Genomic DNA, 20,063 nt, shown 5'->3' with positions numbered 1-20,063 from the left:
GTGTGGAGGTCAGAGTTGGTTCCTGCCTGTCACCATGTGTGTCCCAGATAATGAAACCAGTCAGTCAGATTTGGCTACAAGTGTATTTACCCGCTGAGCGGTCTCACCTGTCTCATGGCCCCACTTTAGGTGTTTTTAAGTGTACGTGGGATTAACTTATTCCTATTTTGTGCTTTTATTTTCAAGCACATAGCTGTATGCAAACGTCATCACCGTCCATTGCCGAAGCTTTGTCCTCCCCCAGCTGAAACTCAACGCTTTTCAGAACACCAATTTTGCATGCCTCTTCCTCCAACCCCATCATCCTATTCTCTGTGTCATGACTTTGTCTACTGTTGGCTTTGCACTGCGCATAAGCATAAATGCATAACTTTTTTTTAAGGTTTGTTTATTTTCTTTGTGTGAGTGTTTTTTTCTGCATCTGTGTATGGGTACTGCATGGGTACCTAGTGCCCCTGGGGGCCAGGAAATGGCATTGAATCCCCTGAAACTGGAGTTACAAGTAAGTGGTTGTGAGCCACAAATATGAGTGCTGGGAGCTGAACCAGGGTTCTCTGGAAAAGCAGTAAGTACTCTTAACCAGGGAGCCATCTCTCCAGCCCCCAGTGTTTGCTTTTCTATGTCTGGCTTACTTAATGTTTTTTTAAAGATTAATTTCTACACACATGTTTCATTCCTTTTGTTTGGTTTTTATATATACAGTCTTGGGTAGCCTAGGCTGACCTCAGGCTCACTACATAGTCAAGGGTGAGTACGAATTCCCGATCCTCCTGCCTCCACCTCCTAAATGCTAGGATTATAGGTGGGTATCACCATGCCCAGAGAATTTTATTCTGTTTTTTTTAAGGCTAATTAACATTTTATTGTGTGTGTCACATTTTAGTTTTTCACTCATTGGTTCCTGGAATCTTTGAAATCCTTGAATAGTAAGTACATGTGCTTGTTTACTTCTGTCTTAGGGTTTCACTACTGTGAAGGGACACCACGACCAAGGCAACCCTTATAAAGGAAAACATTTAATTGAGGCTTACAGTTTCAGAGGTTTAGTCCATTATCATCATGGTGGGAAGTGTGGTGGCATCCAGGCAGACACGGTGCCAGAGAAGGAGCTGAGAGTTCTACCCCTTGATCCAAGAGCAGCAGAAGGACACTATGTGCCACACGTTTCATAGCTTGGGCATAGGACACCTCAAAGTACACCCCCATGATGACATACTTCCTCCACTAAGGCCTACTCCAACAAGACTCCGCCTCCTACTAGTGCCATTCTCTATGGCCAAGCGTTCAAACACATGAGTCTGTGGGCACCACCAAACCACCACAGCCTGTCTGGGTTTTGTTGTTTGTTTTACGAGACAAGAGTATCCCTACCTAGCCCAGACGGGCCTGGAATGCCATGTGTAGCCCCGCTGGCCTTGAATTGGAATATTCCTGCCTGTTCTGGCCGAGTCCTAGAATGACAGATGTGCACCACAAGGCTTAGTTGGCTTTTATTTTTTTTAAGCTAACATTATCGAGGCAAAATTTCCTTTGAACAAACTGCATTCACTTGCGGTACACCATCCATGGGTTGCGGCAGGTGTACATACACCTATGCAATTGTCTGAATTATAATCACTGTCGATCATTTCCAAAAACTCTGGACTGACTGTGCTGTGATCATTTTGTGACAAGCTGTACTGCAGGTCATGAAGCAGATGCTGTACATTTCATCTCGTCGTTCCCCTTCTTCATTCTCACTGAATCCCAGTTATGAGGAAGTACCCAGCTTAACATTCTATAAAGTTCTTGTACTTCAGGGAAAGCTCTAGCATGAAGATCCTAGTCATTTAAACTAGTGTCTGTGCCTTCAAGTCTCTTCCAAGTGACTGCTTTTAGGGACAGTGTATAAGCCTTTGAGGTTAGGAGATGTCGGCTCCAAAAGTTACCATCTTCAGAAGACCCATGAAGAGATGACTCTTTTTGCTTATGAAATAATTCCTAGAGAAATGGACAAACTTTAAAATAGATGGATTTTTTTTGTTTGTTTGTTTTAGATTTCTCAGAGGCATTCTAAGACTAAATAATTTTTCCAACCTATCTTGTCGGAGCTGACTTTAATAATTATTGAACCAGAAGTGCCACTAGATGTCGCTCTGGCTTCATATTCAGAGACTACTGAGCCATTAAAAACAACAAAAACAAAACCCAACACTTTGAAAATCAGTCAGAAACACTGACTGTCTGATTCCAGCGCTTGGAAGGCAGACAAAACCGGATCATCTGTGAGTTTGAGGCCAGCCTGCTCTACATATTGCTCTTCAGGCTAGCAAAAGCTACACAGTGAGACCTTGTTTCAACAAAACAAAAATAAATAAATAAACAAAACGCATTATTAGAAATGTGAGCAAAAACAGTATGGGGCTGGAGCTTGATTGCAGAGCTTTTGTCAAACATGTGCAAGGCTTTTGGTTGGATCACTGACACGCATACACTCATTCCCACCCCCCCCCAAAAAAAAATAAAGTATATTACGAAGAACAAATTTCATTTTCCTTGCACAATGTTAACAGATAGAGAGACGTGTGGTTTCCAGAACAACCCACTGTGGCTAGGCAAATGACATTTGAAGGAGCTGAGTGTGGAAACGTTAGGCCTGGCAAGGCGCTGGGATTACGTTTCTCCTCTGAGGACATAGTGTGAGACTGGTAAGAGCGATCTTGATCAGAAACAGAATCTGCCAATTGTACACGCAAAGTGCAGTTGCCACCCGATGGGGTGGGTCTGTTATGAAAAGACTTTTTATCACCAAAGTGGAGGCAGTTCTAAAGAAGAGGCAGAAGGAACGGTGTACTAGAAATGAGGAAAGAGATGGTGAAGCTTAGCTTCCAAATCAGGAAGAAGCCGGGCGGGCTTGGTTGAACACAGCAGAGACCCACCCCCGGTAGTTTGTCGGGAATGACGTGGCTAAGGTTCTTGCCTTCAAACCTGACAGACAACCTGAGTTTGATTCCTGAGACACACTGTAGTCTGTCTCTGACCACCACAGGCACACCATGGCTGCCAGGTCAAATTACCTTCAAACCAAGATGACAATGGGAAAACACTATACTATAACGTGTGTGTGTGTGTGTGTGTGTGCGCGCGCGCGCACGCGCGCGCGGGCCTGCCTTCAGGATACACTTGGCAGGGTACACATATGGAGGTCAGAGGACAACCTTAAGTGTCACTACTTGCTTACTACCTTGTTTGAGACCGGGTTTCTGGTCTCTGCTTTACACAATTGGCTAGCTGGCCTGTGAGCTTCCTAGTTGACTCAGCAGCTTCTGGGTTCTCCATCACCAACTTTGTTCTCCCCATGGGAGAACAGGGATTTCAGACACGTGCACGATGGCTGGCCTATACAACGGTTCTGGGCAATTGAATTCAATTGCACAGCAGTGCTTACCCTACTGAGCCCACCCTACTCCTCTTTATTTATTTTTGAGACATAATGTAGCTACGTTACTAAGGCTGAAGTGTGTTAGGACTCAGGGTTCTCCCGCTTCAGCCTCCAGAGTAGGTGGGATTATGAACAGACACTCACCACCACGCCCGCCTTTCCTTTTAGCCTTTGATCTGCAAAAAGAGTCTGCCAAAGGGGATATCAATAGAAATAACCTAAATTATGCTTCAGGAGCAACAAAATTTTACCCTTTTCATGTGGCATACCTATGTTTCCATAGAACACCACCATTACGTAAAAATAAGGGGGTTTTTCTTTTCTTTTCTTTCTGGCATTGGGCCCTTCAGGTGGAGTTACAGGCTCCGTGCTGAACATTAAATGTTAGTTTCCCAAGGATGGAAGGGTAGTAGGGTCTCAGGTGCCCCTGCTGGCCTGAACCTTTGTAACTATGGATGACCTCGTCCTTCAGATGCTGGTGCTACGGTGCTAACTGGGGCTTTTCCTATGTGCCAAACAAGCACTCTATCAACTGAGCTACGATCTGCCTCCCCAACCCCCACCTTAGCATCACCGTCGCTTTAAGTTGTGTATTGCTTTATTGTGCGTGCACGCGCGCATGTGTGTGTATGGTGTGAGTGCATGCTTGTATGAATTTGGACACACTAGTGCCATGGTGTGCGTGTGGAGTCAGTAGGTAACTTTGGGGACTTAGTTCTAGCTTTCCACCTTCATGAGGTGGGGGTCTTCTGTTGTGTCTGGGACCTTACTCAGGCTCTCTGGACCTTAAACTTCCAGGCCAGTCTCCTGCCTGGGCCTCCTGTCTTGATGCAGGCATGTTGGGATTACAGCCCACTGCATGTGGCTTTTTATTCGGGTCTCAAGGAACTGAACCCTGGTCGTTAGGCTTGCCTGTCGCAGTATTTATTACAGTGACTCAAAACCACAGTCTTACTTGCTTCTCACTACCTACTTTTCATTATGGAGAAGTAAAAACACCGAGATCAAACATTTTTATCACACCCCTATAGTGTTTAAGTTCAGTTCCCCCAAAATGAAACTCATCTTATTACAAATTTAAGTAGAAAAATATATTCCTTGGAGAGAATTCTAATGTGTTAGAAAACTTTCAGAGCGGACAAATAGCTATCATATATTGCTCAAACTCCAAGTGGAAAGTAATGTTAAACGTTAGGTATTATTATTACAAACTTACACTAATAACCTGAAGTCAGAGTAACATTCAGACATGAGCGCCTAGTACTTCACAGTGGGTAACAGGCAATCTTGGGGCAGACAACAGGTAAAGGCAGAAAAAGCCTTCCTCAGTTTGGATAGTGAGAGCATTTGACCAGAGAGACCGAGCCTCTCCGTAGCATGCGGTATTTTCTTCCAAAGAAATCAATAAAGCCCAAACCGCCTAGGCACTGCTTCTCAGACTTGGCGGCCCAGCAGAAGTGCCGGGAGGGATTTTTCAAAATACCAACGCCTGCCCGAAGTTGGGCTTTGATCAGTGAGAGGCGGGGCTTTTCTGGTAACTATTTCTAGCCATCTGTAGTGCGTTTTCAGCTTCCTCTGCGTTACGGGCTGCAGGCCGGCCCTGACTGCCGGCTCTTTGTGGCTGAGTTCTGCAGAGCGCGCTCCGTGCGCCGCCAGGTCGCGCTGCCGCTGCTGCTGGGCCCCTGCCACCCGCGCTCTCACCCCGGGCGGCTGCAGAGGGACCCAGCATCGCCGAAAACGCCCGAGAAGCGCGCCGCCTCGCTGAGATTTGGGGGGTGGGTGGGGTGGGGGTGGCCTCCTCCCCGCACACACTGAGAATTTACGCGCTCCGAACCCCGTGTCGCCTCTTGCCACCCCCCCCCCCCCCCCACCACATACACACACCCAGAAGCAAAACCGTGAACTTAGGGCTTGACAAAAAAATGGGTTACAAAGTTTCCGCGCGGCCTCTCCGCCCCCCGGCGGACAGGACCGAAATTCCGGAGGCGCCGGGGGCAGCGCGAGCGCCCGCTTTCTTTAAACGCGGCTCCCGCGGAGGGGCGGAGGCTATTGTCATGGTAAACTTCACTCGCCCGAGAAGAAAAGGGCTGTGATCAATCGCAAAGGAGGTACTCCTTTGCGGGTTCCGCCGCTTTTTTTTTTTCCCTAGACGAGGGTGAAAGGCTTTTTACTTTTCTAGGTTTAAAAAAAAAGACAAGGCTGCGGCGCGCGTGCCAGCAGAGAGCGGTCTGCGGTGACTCGGGACGCAGTGGGCACACCCCGCCGGCCGGGACCCCCCCGGTTCGCTTCCCCGGGTTGCCGCGAGCCACGGGCTGGATGCGTTTCTCCCCGCGCGCGGGTAGCGCGCTGGACGGTCGAAGCCCAGCAGGGAAGCTCCGCTCGCCTCCGTTCGGGTCGGGGCCCTTTAAACGGAAGCCGACTTGACCGTGCGTCGGGCGTGATGAGGACCCCCGAGACCTTGGAGGAGCCCAGCGCCCCGCCTAACCCCGGCGGGACCCCCGGGGAGAGGTTCGTTTATCTGGAAGCGCTCCTGAAGGGAGGGGCTCCTTGGGGCTTCACCCTGAAAGGCGGTCTGGAGCACGGTGAACCGCTCATCATCTCCAAGGTGAGTTTCTGTTCTCAGTGCCGTCTTCCAAACAACCCGGGTTTTGTTTGCAACTTTTTAAGATGTGTCAGATTTGTCAAAAACTGTGGCGGCGGGGGTTGGGGAGGAGGGAGGGGGGAGGACAATTACCTGGCATTGCCTGAATTGCACTTAACACTTAATTTGTTGTTTCGTGCCTTTCTGATTATCTGGAAATGTTTTGGGATAGCTTGGTGTTTGGAAGAGAAGTGTGTCTAGCTCGTTTATTCTGTGAAATCCCCAGGAAAATGTGCTCATTTGATGGCTAATCTCCTCTTTCTGTGTATGAAATGCGAGATCAGTTCCCACACGAGCCTTCCGTTATAAATCAGATTAAAGATCAGCAGCCTCAAACGACCGCGGCATAGTACGGGGTCAGAAAAAAAAAAAAAAAAAAAATCTCGCCCTTCAACCAAGAATACCCAGCATTAGGGATATTTTGTGTTCTTTTAATTTTAGGTCATTAGCCCACTAAACCCAGCAGGAGCACAGAAGCAAGACCTTCAGCCCAGAGCAGGTTAGCAAGACTCTGTCTCAAAAAACCAAGGAAGGAAACGTACAAATAATTTTTGGAGAACTCATTGCTTTATACACAGAAGGAAATAGAGTGGCTTTTAGCATGGACAAAAACAAACAGGAAACAACAAAACACACAGACACCCCCTCCCCCCCCCCCCCGACAGACACACACACACACACACACACACACACACACACACACACACACACAACCTTCTGCTCCTCTGTGCATTATTTAGGTCTGATTTTGAAACCAAGGGATCCTGTAATATACCACTCAATCTTCACTGATCTTTTGGGGGTTTTGTTTGGTTGTTTCTTTTTTGTTTTGTATTTTAGGCTTTAGAGTTAGTTTTCTTTTTTTTCTGAAACTTCAGACTTTCATATTACTTGCTATCATATTTATTTTGAAGTGACAGATCAGCAAGAGTTGAGGGCAGTAGGCTATTTAAGGGCTTTCAGGCAATCACATCCCCCAAGGAATCTGTGACTGAGGGAGGGCGTTCTTTTGAGCCTGAGGGTGGAGGAAGAAATGCTGTGTGATGAATTTGAACTCTGCTGTCTTATGAGGTTGATTTTCATATCGGCCTCGCCCCTCAGCTGAGGGGAGAGAGAGGAGCTGGAGTGACAGCAGCTGGTGCCAGGTGTGCAGGACATCCTGCAGGCTGTGAGCTTTCCTGAAGGAAAACAGAGGGTGTGTGTATACGTATCCACTAGGAAGGATTTCACTTACTGGAAAACTAAAGCCACATAACCACGGCCTTTATGGTAAATGGAGGCTTGTTTTTCTCCAGCTACAAGAAGTCTAGATGGAAGTCAGCTGTTGGGCATGGCAACAGCTTGATCAAGTCAGGAATTCCACACAGATCTTTCGTTTTGCCATTCTTCCTTGTGGTCCTCTGTCCTCATGGTTGCAGGGTCAGTCCTGCACCTCTGGTATTGCATCTTCGTTCTAAGCAGGTTGGAAGGTTTTTGCTTTCTCATCAGACTTTTGCTTAATTCTCTTTGGCCAGAACTGCACTGTACAGCTCTCCTGTAGATAGTAAAAGGAAATTAATGACCATGACTAGTTTGGACGGACTAGGGTTTCTCTCATGAATTCTGAATAGGGTCCTACCCTTCTAGAAGTCAAGGATTCTTTGCTACTATTTGAGAAACAACAACAACAAAAAAAGTGGTTCTTTCTATGAATGAAGCAGAGTTAACTGTTGGGTAAACAACTGAGAATGTCTATCGTTAAGTGCGTTTGAAAATGTGTGCATTTTAAAACCGATTGCCTGGCCTTCCCGTCTTTTACTGATAAAATCTATGTGTGTATTCACGAGAGTGCTGGCGGGTCAGGGACAGGTCTAATCCCACTTCTGCCGAGCTGCCGGAACCCACTGGTGACTGCAGGTTGTGGGTATACCGCTCTGTATGTCCGTGGACTGCGATGTAGAGATGAGATGTGACTGTGAAATGTAGTGGAATGTTTGCTATAAAGAAAGTTTTTTAAATCTTCATAAAGATTATGGCTGCTGCTCTTCATTATCCTCGGAGACCTTTGTGTTCTCTCTGCTACTTTTCTTGCTTTGTGATAAAGTACCTGACAGGAGTGACTTAAGGGAAGGACTTATGTCTGTGCACAGTTTTAGGAATACAGTCCATCCGGGCAAGAGTGGAATAGTGGCGAGGGAGACTCCCTCTCTGGCGGCATGGACTTGCAGCATGGCCTTGTTCGCATCTCAACAGGAAGATGAGAACCAGAAGCCGATAATCAATCTCAAGGCCTCTTCTTAGCCAAGCCACAGTCCCAAAGGTTCAGTAACATCTCAAAAGAGCAGAGGACCAAGTATTCAAACCCCGGACCCTGTGGGGACAATTCATAGTCCAGCTGGGATTGGAGGAAGTTTGTCTGCAACTCTTTAAACAGTAGCAGCACTTACATTTCTCCCACCTGGTAGTCTGAACATAAGATGAGCTGGAATGTGCCTCTTTATATCACCAAATACAAGTTCCTTTTATTTTCCTACCTCCAATCCAGAGCGATGTCCGATTGGCATGACCAAGGTAACCTGGTACCCTGTCTAATTTCCAGCCATTAAGAAATAGGCAGGAAGACCACAGGGGAAGAGGATTGGCTCAGTCCTGATGCAACTTGTGCTGGGGTGGGTGGGTAGACTCCCCTTCTCTGAGGAGTAGGGATGGGGGATAAGGGAAACAGGCAGGGAGGGTGGACCAGGAGGAGAGGAAGGAGGAGGCTACCAGTGGGATGTAAAATGCATAAATAAGAATTAAAATTAAGAAAAAAGAAAAGAAACAGGCAGCAAGGCAGCTATGCTCACCACTGTACCACCAACACAGATCGGCGCACACCTCTAATCCCAGCACTCTGGGAGGCAGAGGTAGATGGATCTCTGTGAGTTCAAGGCCATCCTGGTCTACAAAGCGAGTCCAAGACAGCCAAGGCTACACAGAGAAACCCTGTTTTAAAGAAAACCAAAACCAAACCAAAAAAAAAAAAAAAAGGAAGGAAGGAAGAAAGAAAGAAAGAAAGAAAAATGCAGGGGGGAAAGAGAAGGGAATATCCACTATCCACAGGAGTGTAATCTAGTTCAGTCTGCTTTGTCCAATATGATAGCCAACAGCCATTTCCATTTCTGTTTCAATGGATGGCAACAAAAAATGCAATCAGATTTAAAATTCTGACCCTCATTCGCACTGATGACATTTGAAGTGTTTCCTTGCACCAAGGCTTTGGAACATCTTTCTCCGTCTCATATGGCGAGCAAAGCCCTGCTCCCCTATGCCTCCATGTCAGATTTCCCTGATGTCCCCAGCTGAGTTACTTGGTCTCACTTCTGTACTCCTGTATCATATCTTTATCTCACTGAATCACGATGTTTTATTTATGTTCACTAACTTGTGGGGCACAGGGAGTATTTCATTCATTTTTGCCATGTCTAACCCAGAGCCTGTAATAGGGATCTAACCTTTCTAGAAGAAGTCAAGGCTCTTTGCCTGCTGCTTGAAAACAAATGTTGAGTAAATGAAAGGGCATGGCTATGTCTAACTCTTAAATTATCGGGACCTAGCATAGTGCCTGATATAGTTACCATTTAATAACGTCTACTGGATCAAGCAGCAAAAGGCAGAGTCAGGCAGTGGGCAGTTTAAGCAGGGAAGCAGGGTTCCCTTAAGATGGGAGAAAGCTAGACAGATTTCCAGAGTTTAGGTATGTGTCCGTTTCTTGTTGCTGCTGTAACAAATCACCCAAGATTTGCTGACTTAACACAATGCAAGCTTACCAACCTATAGTTCTGTAGGCGGGAGGAGCAACAAAGTGGCTGTAGGGCCAGACTCTCCCTCTGAGGGCTCCAGCAGAAAGTCTGTTTCCTCTCTCTTTTAGTTCTAAAGGCTCACATTCCCCAGTGTCCCAGTCGCCTCTTTCCTTCAAAGCCAACCACAGCAGCTTAAGTCTCGTTTCTCACTATACCCTCTGACTCTGCCTCCCTTGTCGCTAAGTTTGTTGGTAGTTCTGGGAATTGAACTCGGCATCATGCTAGAGGCCAGGCAAAAAATGCCTCTAGCCCCATCCTCTTTGTCAACCTTTAAAGACCCTCGTGATTTTATTGGGCCTGCTAAGGTAATGTGCTGCTTGTAAATCCAGCTGGTTAATAGCTCCAATTCCATTTGGTTCTTCCTTTGCCATCTAGCCTAGCATAATCACGAGATCCAGGGATTACAAATCGGATGCCTTTTGGGAAGAGAGAGCGCTATTTTATCTACCCTAGAGAGTGTAGATGTTGGTGAAAGTTTATAGAATGAAGGCAGAACCAGGGAAGAAGGTAGGGCAGTGGGTCTCAACTCTTTGATATAGTTTCTCATGTTGTGGTGACCCCCAACCATAAGCCCATTTCATGGCTCTTCATGGCTGTAACGTTGCCACTGTTGTGACTCATAATGTAAATATCTGATATGCAGATACGTGACCACTGGATTCCATAACGGGTCACAACCCACAGGTTGAGAACCGCTGCTGCTCTAGAGTGAAACTTAGCAGCTGAGATTGGTTTCAGGTCTTCTCTCTGAGCCAATGAGAAACGTGCATCATGGACTTATGCACTGCTGAGCAGACATACCCTATTCTCCAAAGGTAGGGCAGTTCCCAGTTGCAGGGGAAGGGAGGAGATGGTACATACTGAGTGTTAGGAAAGCACGTACACTTTATGCTCACAGTTTTTAGCAACCAGCTTATAGATGGCACTATAATGCACGAAGTATCGCTTTTCTTTTGGTACAAAACGAGACAGGAAAATGAATGGGGGGAGGACTACAAAGGGGTGGCCATAAAAGATTATTTTCTAATTGCTTTCTTTGGGATTTAATGTCCTTGAAAAGGAAAGGTGGGGTCGAAAAACGAGCCTCTGTAATCTGTGAGCTTCAAATAGAAAGGGTACCTTAAATAAAATGGTGGTTTGTAAGTGGACGCTCAGACAATGCCATTGTGCAGTAAGTTGGCAGCCTGATTTGATTATGAGTCATTTGCTCGGTGCAGGAGCTGGGAAAAGCAGCTCCACCTGCTGCAGGCGGGCACCTGCTCCTAGGGAGCATCGCTAAATAATGACAACAACCACAGCAAGCGGGTGCTGCCGAGAGCTTGCTGTGCTCAAGGGTGTATTCCAAGATAGCTACACGTGTTAATCATTCATGTTCTAGAAATCCGTAAAGAAGGTCAACCAAGTATGCAAGTGACCTCCATGAGGAATGGGGCCACAATCTAAGCAACTCTTGGAAGCTTCCATAGCTAGTGTTGTGGGAAGGAACAAACCTGACCTTAAAGGAGTAAAAGGCACGGTTTATTTTGGATGAAATATGAGTGATTATGGCCGGAGAGCATATATTTAGATCTCCCCAAATATTCTGTCCCAATGTGGTAGCATGGTTTGCTCTTGAAAGCCTCACTGGGGTGACAAAGGAATGAAGAAGTGACCGACAGACGTACAGGAAAGCTGAGGTTGGGTGGGCTGTGCTCTCTCTGATGGAGCCGTCAGGGGTTAGCTGGTCTGGTTAGCAGGTCTCTGTAGGGGGGCAGTCTCAGGTTGCAGTCACCCAGGAGGAGGAACCTGGGGTTGCCAACATTTGCACTCGGATCAGAGTGAGGTGCTACCATCCCTCTGAGCCTCACCCATGGGAAGGATTTGTCATTACTGTAATTTTGCTGGTGTGGATTGTAATGTAACTATCTGATGTGCAGGCTGTCTGATCGGCAATCCCTGTGAAAGATCGGTTAACTCCCAAAGGGGTCATGACCCACAGGTTGAAAACCATTGTTCTAAGTGCCATAGATGCTCTCCTTACAATTCTGCCTCTATAGAGACTTGTCGAGAACATTCCAGTCAGCACTCTTTGGACGCGAAGCAAGGTGCTTTACTGTACTGTGGGACACTGTGTGCAGTGTTCGGAACCAAGGCCTCCATGTGAAGGGATTGACTTGTCCAGGTGACTGTGAGACAGTTACTATCATGTCTGGATGGTCTCTGTCTGTCTAGAATCGGTACTTTTTGGCTTTCCAGATTTCCAGGCAGCCCTGGATTTTGTCATACAAGCCTCAGCCATAAATCTCTCTTGGTTCACTTCTTCTGTAGTAAAACAGACCATGGTCCCTGCGTTCAATTTAAAATGATTTTTAAGCATTTCCTTCCAACTCTGGGCTGGTTAAATTGGCTCACTGTAGCCATCTTTTTTGTCTTCTTCTAAGCGTTAAATTATATCAGCTTGCTATCTCCACCATTCCTTTAAAAAAAATTTTTTTTTTTTTGAGATAGGGTTTCATGTAGCACAGGCTAGCCTTGAATTTGCTTTGGAGCCAAGGCTGTCCTTGAACTCCTAATCCTTCTCCCTTTATCTCCTACGTGCTAGTATTGCAAGCCTGTGCTTGTTACTCAGCCTCTTGGGTGCTGGGGTTACAGAAGTGTGCCACCATACTTATTTTACATGTTCAAATGCCCAGGCTTTCTCAATTTCTCTCCTTAGTTTTCTTTCTTTTTTTCCTTTGACACCCACTCTTTGTCCTTCATCTGCCCACCCCTCAGCTGCTTTTAAATAGGTGTGTGTCCCTTCCTTGTTCAGGTTCCAATCTTGCTGGCCTCCTCTTGATTGCTGAAGTTTCCTTCCTGGTCTTCTCATAAAACAGTCCTTTGCCCTTAGCCTCCTGTGGATGAACTGTGGTCTCCTTAAGGCCTCATGGGTTTTACTTGTGCTCGTAAATCCTGCTTTCTCTGGTGAAATACCTCTCGCTTCACACACAGCAAATTCTCAGTTTAAGTGGCTTATAGGATTTCAGAGCTGTAAAGAACCCTGGCAGTCATGTGACCCAGCTTCCGTATTATACTGAGAAAAAAAAGAAAAGAAAACCTGAATCACAAAGAGTGTATGTATTTGCCAAGGTGCTTCCTGTTTTAGCTGACAAAGTGTGTGTGTGTATGTGTGTGTGTGTGTGTGTGTGTGTGTGTGTGTGTTGTCTTCAATGTGTATGTAAAGCTCAGCTAGTGAGTTGGTCGTTGCTTTATGCTGAGGCCATTATTGCTTTTGTATGAATCTCTTTTTAGATTGTAACTTCCGGAAGCTAAGGGGGTTGAGTACTCCCCTCCTCTTACTCTCCCCCTCCGCCGCTGTCTTTCCTTCCTGCTATCCACAGTGCTGAAATTAGAAGTAGCGATTATGGAAATGTACGCATGAGTAGAGAGGAAATGACTAATATCAAAGCAGATTGCAAAATTGATTCAGGGTGGAGGGGCACACACCTGTAATTATAGTGCTTGGGAAGTGGAGGCAGGGGGATCAGGAGTTAAAGGCCAGCTTTGGCTGCATAGCAAGTTCAAGGCCAACCTGAGGTACATACTATCTCAAAAAAAAGGTTTTTGTTTTTGTTTTTTGTTTTTCTTAGAAGAATATCTAGGGTAGTGTATAAACAGACTATTAGAAAACCCTGCTTGAAAGCCAGAGGCATAGGTCAGTTGGTGAACTGTTTGCCTAAGATGCAGGAAGCTGGGTTCAAACCCAGCACTGCAAAAACTAGGCATGGTGGCATACTCAGGAAGTGGAGGCAGGACCATCAGGAGTTTGAGTCTTCCTTGGCTGCATAGCTGAGTTTGAGGCCAACCTGGGCTACAAATGACCCCATCCCTAAAAGTAAAAATTTAAAAAAATTAGAAATAAATAAATGAATAAATTTCTGCCTGAGAAATATAAAGCAATCAAGCTTTTACTCATATGTAAATATATATGTATATACCTTACACATATAAAGTGTTTGGCAAATGTCTCTTAGATTGAATTAAAAACAGGGAAACAAGTTCTTTTATTTAACTTTTAATGGGTTACCCAAGCTTTGGTTAAAGTGTAACACATTCTGAGAAACAGGTTAAAGCTGTGCTCCTTTCGCTGTTGTTGGGTGGAGAAGGGTTTTATTTAAACACCATGCTGAACTTCGATGCCAAGTAGATCTAAAAATCAGTGCGGACCCTGCTTTCTTTTAAAACTAATACATCCTCCAAAGCTTTCCCTACACAGAGAATGCAGTTTAACCGAAGAAATATTCGTCTCATTTTAGTGAGCCCACAGTGCAATTGGAGACACATAATGAGAGATTTTCTATCTGTCTTTGAAAAAAAAAAAAAAAAAAAAAAAAACCACAATACCTCAAAAGACACTCTGGATCCGCCTAACCCTCAGAGGGGCTTCCACGTCGCTGCCTTTGATGTGGTTCCAAGACAGTGAGCATCTTATCCAGAGGGCTGCAGAGTTGTTGTGCTCGGAGCATCCTGGGAGTCCATCCGTCTCCCGCGCTCTGACCTCCCAGGCACTTTGCAGTTACAGCAAAATGATGCAGAGTCTCGGATAAATCAAGAGCCATGCCTCTCTTTTAGTGACTTTTCCCACAAAAACAAAGTTGGTGTATCTGACCTACAGAATGGGAGTGACATTTTCTTCCTGCCTTCCCAGGATGCTTTGCCAACTTGGCGGATCGGTGCCCGGACACTGTCCTGGCCCTCAGAGCCTGAACTTGTACTTCCATCAACTGCAGTTTTCATTCCTCCTACCTATTTGCTGTGACCCTCTCCCTTTTGAACTGCATTTTTTTTTAATTATCTAAATTTTTATTTTTAAAAAGTACTCTTTGGTATGTTTGTAATTTCTGTTATTTTCATCGTTTGGCGTGAGGCTGTCAAATATAGCAAAATACTCATCCCAGATGGTGGATGGCTTGGAGTGAGAATAAACAAGAGTAATACCACTGATCATGTGACCTCGTTCAAGGGATTCAGCCTCCCTGAAACTCAGTTTTCTTGTCTTTAAAACTTGAGCATCCTTACCCAATGTGATCTTGATAAACATCCAGCGAGTTAAGCTGTGCGATAGTGGGATGGCAAAGCATCGCTCCAGATGTTAGGTATGGGCTGATGGCAGGACGGTAGGACTGCAACAGCAGCAGGCCTCTCCTGTAACTCGAAGGCCTCTCCTGTAACTCATGTACTAAAGATGGTCCCCGAGAGGCCAGAGTTGACACTTCACAGTGAAACGCTGAACAGATACCCTGCCCTGTGGCAATGGACGTGTTTGTGCAGGACAATTCCGTGATAATGGTATTAGTAAGAACCAATACAGGGTGCTCTTGAGGGATGGTATCCATGGGGGAGAGGGAGAGCAGGACTTACACTTCATCAGGTGGCTGGAGGAGCATTTTCCCACGTTACGCTTGAGCTAAGACCTAGTGGATAAGAATCAGACGTTCGAGACTTGTAAGTAGGAGGTACAAAGTCTTGTCACCTTACATAAACAGACAGCAAGGCAGGGGCTTAGCAAGGAAGAGCACTTACTTGGCAAGTGTGAGGACCTGAGTTCAAATCCCAGGCACCCACACACAAAGCTGAGCATGGCTGCACAGGCTTATAATTTGGTAAAGGCAGAGGCACAAGGATCTCAAAGACTTGAGAGCCGCCAGGCTAGCCCCAGTGTCAGTGAGGTACCCTCTCTATCTCGAGAAAATCAGATGGAAGGTGAATGAGCAGGAGAACCAAAGGCCTTCTCCAGCCTCTGTGAGCTCACATGAACATGTTTGCCATCCTCCCAACTGAGTATATATCACATATACAACTATATATCACATAGACTTGCTATGCAAGAGAGAAAGTGGTATGAGATGGAAGCCGAGGGGCTGGAGAGATGGCTCAGCGGCTAAGAGTACACACTGCTCTCTCAGAGAACCCGAGTTCTGTTCTCAGCAGCCACAACCACCTATAGCTCAACTTCAGAGATGTGTCACCCTCTTCGGGCCTCCGTGGGTACTTGTACACGTGTGGAGCACATAAACTCACGTAGGCACACAGACATACATATAAGTAAATAAATCTTAAAAAAAAAAAAAAGTAAACTGCACCAAAAAAGCCAGCAACAAAAGTAACCAATCAACCAATCAAGCTAGGTGACTGAGGTGAAGTTAGTTGGACTAAGTGTTTAGCTCTTTAGGTATCAAATGCTGTTCTGAATACACTTGTTTGCTGATTGTCGAACTAATTGTCTTTCTCCTTTCACACATGCTAGGTAAACACACTGCCACCAAGCTGTATTCTCAGCCCTCTTTCTTTCCTTTGAAAAGTAAAGCTTGCAATGTATAAATATGTATGGGTATAATTTAAGCTTTCATCATCTTGTGTGTGTTCTCTGGGGAGTTCAAAGTTTTCAGACTTGTCTCATGGAAACTGGGAAATGAGCTGCTGGAATTCAGACCCAGCATCTGGGTGGCATCCAGAAACGAATACACATGTTGGTATTGAGATAAATAATTGAGAAATTGGACAGTGAATAACCTTCTTTGGGATGGTAAGGGGAAATAGCACAGGCCTTTCTCTTATGCCTGTCCGTGTTGTTTGCTTTTCATATTTTTTGCTTTTGAGTGTATACTAATGAGCAGCCAGCCAAAAAAGAAGGCGGCCATTGACCTAAGAATAAGACAGCAGGGGAAGGTTAAAAGAATTAGCCATATTCTTTAGGGCTGCCTTCATGGTTGCATGGTGGTACTCTTGGCTCGGAGTCTACAATTCAACAAGTTGTTGGCACTCTCTCAAAAGGACTCCTGTCATACTTTCTCCTACACATGGAAGTCAGTGGATATGACCTTTTGGAAGAACAGTTTATTTAGATTCTTTCTAGTGGGACAAGCTATCTGGCTCCTTCCTGATGCCAGGTACTAAACGTTATTGCTACCTGGCTTCTCAAAACAGAGGAACTAGAATAGGAAGAGGAGAAATATATATTGATTTCCATTTGTGGGTCAGGCACTATTGCAGGATATTATTGTATTAGAATGAGATTTGTTTGTATATAGGAGGAAAGGAGCTTTCTCCTAAATCCTGATGGAGCCAGGATTTAAAGCGAGGTCACTTCATTCTCTCACTGCTATATTTAGTCAGAACATTCTTTACTGACTGTGTGAAAACGTGATGGCCTGGGAAACATTCAGTGAATGAGGCCCTGCACCATAGACCAAATGCTTTCCGCTTTGATCTTAACCTAATGAGCTGACCTTCCCGATTGCTGCTATGCCCACATTCCTGTTCTTCTCACTTGGGACTTCCAAATGTCAGCGATGAAACTCTTTGCTTAAAGTCTATTTTGCCTCCCTTTTGCCAGCAGAATGGATGCCACCAGGAACAAGCTTCCTGCCAAGGTAGACTGGAGTTGCTGTAGCTCACCTCAGATAGGATAACTGACATATCTCTGTGCTAACTCCTAGAGTGTGCTCTGCAGAATGAAGCAGTGGTTGTCCACAGTTAGAGCTGGCTTGATGCTATGTCTCTGTTAAACACTTTTCCTTTGCATACCGTTCCCACGTCCCTGTTAATGTATTTATACCCCATAAACGACTTCCAGTTGGAGTCTAGACTCAGGGTCTGCTTCCAAGAAAACCCAAATACAACTACCATTGGGAGAAAGCTAACTAAGGGAAAGGGGAAAGGCAGGAGGACCTGAAGTTGGATCAATGGAGATCTTTGTTTCTAAAGCTCAGGGTCCTTGCCCTCAGCCATGAGATTCGAGCAGAAGATTCACAGTAGGATAGAGGGCTGGCTCATTTGTCAAAAGCAAGATCTGCAGGGGACTTGAGTTTGGTTTTCAAACAGCATGGGTATGATTCAACCCACTAGGCTGTCTATTCCCAATTTAGTCTTTTGTTGTTGCTGCTACATTCGCTGAAGACTGACAAACACAGTTGCTCCCTGTGCCAGCGGTTAGCCTGCTTTAAACCTCAACTTAAACTTAAGTGGACAGAATAATGACTAGATTCTTTGCCACACAATCCATTACTAAGTTTATGAAACAGGCAATTGAATAGAAACTAAATGTGATTCTAGACTTTTCTGCGTCATGGCTGAACGAAATCATGCGGTCACTTACAGCACCTTTGCAACAGTCTGGCCTCTGATGATAGAGAAGAAGTGGGCAGGGAGGAAGGTAGAGACAGGGGCATGAATTTTGGTATGTTATTGCACAGTGGGGAGGAGGATTGATAACGCTGGTGTACCGCATATAGGTCAAAAACAACAAGAAAAGAGGTTGATGTTTTTACCATAAGGACGTGGTAAATTTTGGGAAGGAGTGATGTTAAACCTGATTTAAACATTTATAATATGTACACGTATTGAAATGTCACATGGCACCCTGGATATGTATAATTGTAATGGTTTATGTACCAGCTAAACATAAAATCTAAAGCCTTCGTATGAACCTAGATTTTACATAAGTGTAAAGACTACATGCATACCGTGTGTTCAGGACCTGCTAAGGAAAAGGAGGGAGAGGGTAAAGGGGTGAATATAGCCAAATACACAATATACTTCTATGCAAATGTCCTGATGAAGCCCATCCCTCTGTACGATGATATACACTTGATAAATAGGAAATTCGGGGCTGGAGAGGCAGCTCAGCAGCAGCAGATCTGAGTTCAGTTTCCAGTACCCACAGCCAGCAGATCACAACTCCCTGTCCCTCCGCGTGCCCATGGACATACATGCGTGCAGGTACTTACATATATGTAAATTAAAATAATATAATTCTTAAAATGTAAAACCAGTGACCTATATTTTAAAATATGTACTTGAATGCCCAGGATCTCACTGATTTCACACAAACCAATAAATATAAAAAAAAAACCAAATAGCCATTGGCTGTATAAACAAAATATAAATAATAGAATAGAATAATAGAATACAACTTGGCAGGGAAAAGGAACTAAATATGGTGAAATGTGAATATAGATGGACCTGATGCTTACTAAAAGAAGCCAGCACAAAAGGACACATATAACCCGTGGTAGTAGAGGCCCAGAAAAGGCAAAACTAAAGAGACACAGTAGATCAATGGTGGCCTCAGACTTGGGCCAGTCGAATAAAGAATACATCTACCTACAACGTAGCTGCTGCCTTCTTCTCCTCTTCTTCTTCCTCCTCCTCCTCCTCTTCTTCTTTTATCCTGGGTATGTTGAACCCAGGGCTATATTATTTTCAAAATGAAGGTAATTGATAATTTTACACTCAGAAAGTAGATTATACAACTCTGTAAACAAATTAAAAAGGCATTGAATTATGCAAGAAAAAAATGCCCTATTCTGATTATAAATTAGAAACAAAAAAAGAAAGCTAGAAGTATTTAAGAATCATAAAGTAAAATTTTACCCACCATCTTCAGCATTTAAAATTTATTTAATGAACTGAAATTTAACATTTGAGAAAAAGATGACCTAAATGAAGTTCTCAAGAAAGAAATCATAGAGGTGTAATTTTTTCAAGATGACCAGAAAGATATGGTTGTTCTGTTCAGTGAATGCATTACAAAGGCCTTGTGCTGAATGGAAGCAAGCATGCTTAATTCTAATTATGTGGATTTTTAAATGGACAAAACTGATCACGGGTGACAAAAATCAAAACAGTGGGCTCTTGTCATTAACTTAAAAGTATGGTCTAATAAAGTTTATTATTAGTCCTATAATTATTACAGCTGTTTTATCTAACCTGCAGTTATAATCAATAAAAGGGATTACCTGATAAGAGTTTAGAATAGCCTTATCTTACCTGGGGCAGGCAGATATTAACCTCTAAACTACCTTTTCCTTCCAGGCCCATCCCAGGCTTCCTCCAATCCATAACTCCAGAAATACCTGCTTGTTCTTCATCTGGGCTGCTTCCTCCATCCATGCTGGCCATATGCTTCTTTCCACACTAACCTGTGGTAGCCCTCTCCTCCCTCTCTTCTGGTATTTATTTCCTCCCCAAGATCTTTCTGTCCCCCAAGCCCGAAAACCTTGGCCATGCCTACCACCTTCTGCCCAGCCCAGGAGTAGGCCTTTTAATCCACCAGTCAGGGATAATTGGGTACTCTTCTCTTCATGAGGGTGCAGGAGATAATTCAACATTAATAACAACCCGTGCCAGGGTGGTTACTCTCAAGGCACTGAAATCGGCA

At 44.8% G+C, this 20,063-nt stretch overlaps 1 protein-coding gene across 2 annotated transcripts in view; it reads left to right on the top strand.

Moving 5' to 3' along the window:
- The first annotated feature begins 5,667 nt into the window (after positions 1–5,667).
- Shroom3 (shroom family member 3) overlaps positions 5,668–20,063 on the top strand; it is a 275,797-nt gene continuing 261,401 nt past the window's right edge. For both annotated transcript variants that reach the window (XM_055595724.1, XM_055595721.1), the window contains exon 1: positions 5,668–6,026. In XM_055595724.1, coding sequence (XP_055451699.1) covers positions 5,862–6,026 — 165 coding nt within the window. In that variant the 5' untranslated portion in view covers positions 5,668–5,861. The remainder of the gene's footprint in view (positions 6,027–20,063) is intronic.

This window comes from Psammomys obesus, unplaced genomic scaffold, assembly GCF_907164565.1.
Source record: "Psammomys obesus unplaced genomic scaffold, mPsaObe1.curated_primary_1811, whole genome shotgun sequence".
NCBI lineage: Eukaryota > Metazoa > Chordata > Mammalia > Rodentia > Muridae > Psammomys > Psammomys obesus.
This window is presented reverse-complemented; position numbering and strand designations above follow the sequence as displayed.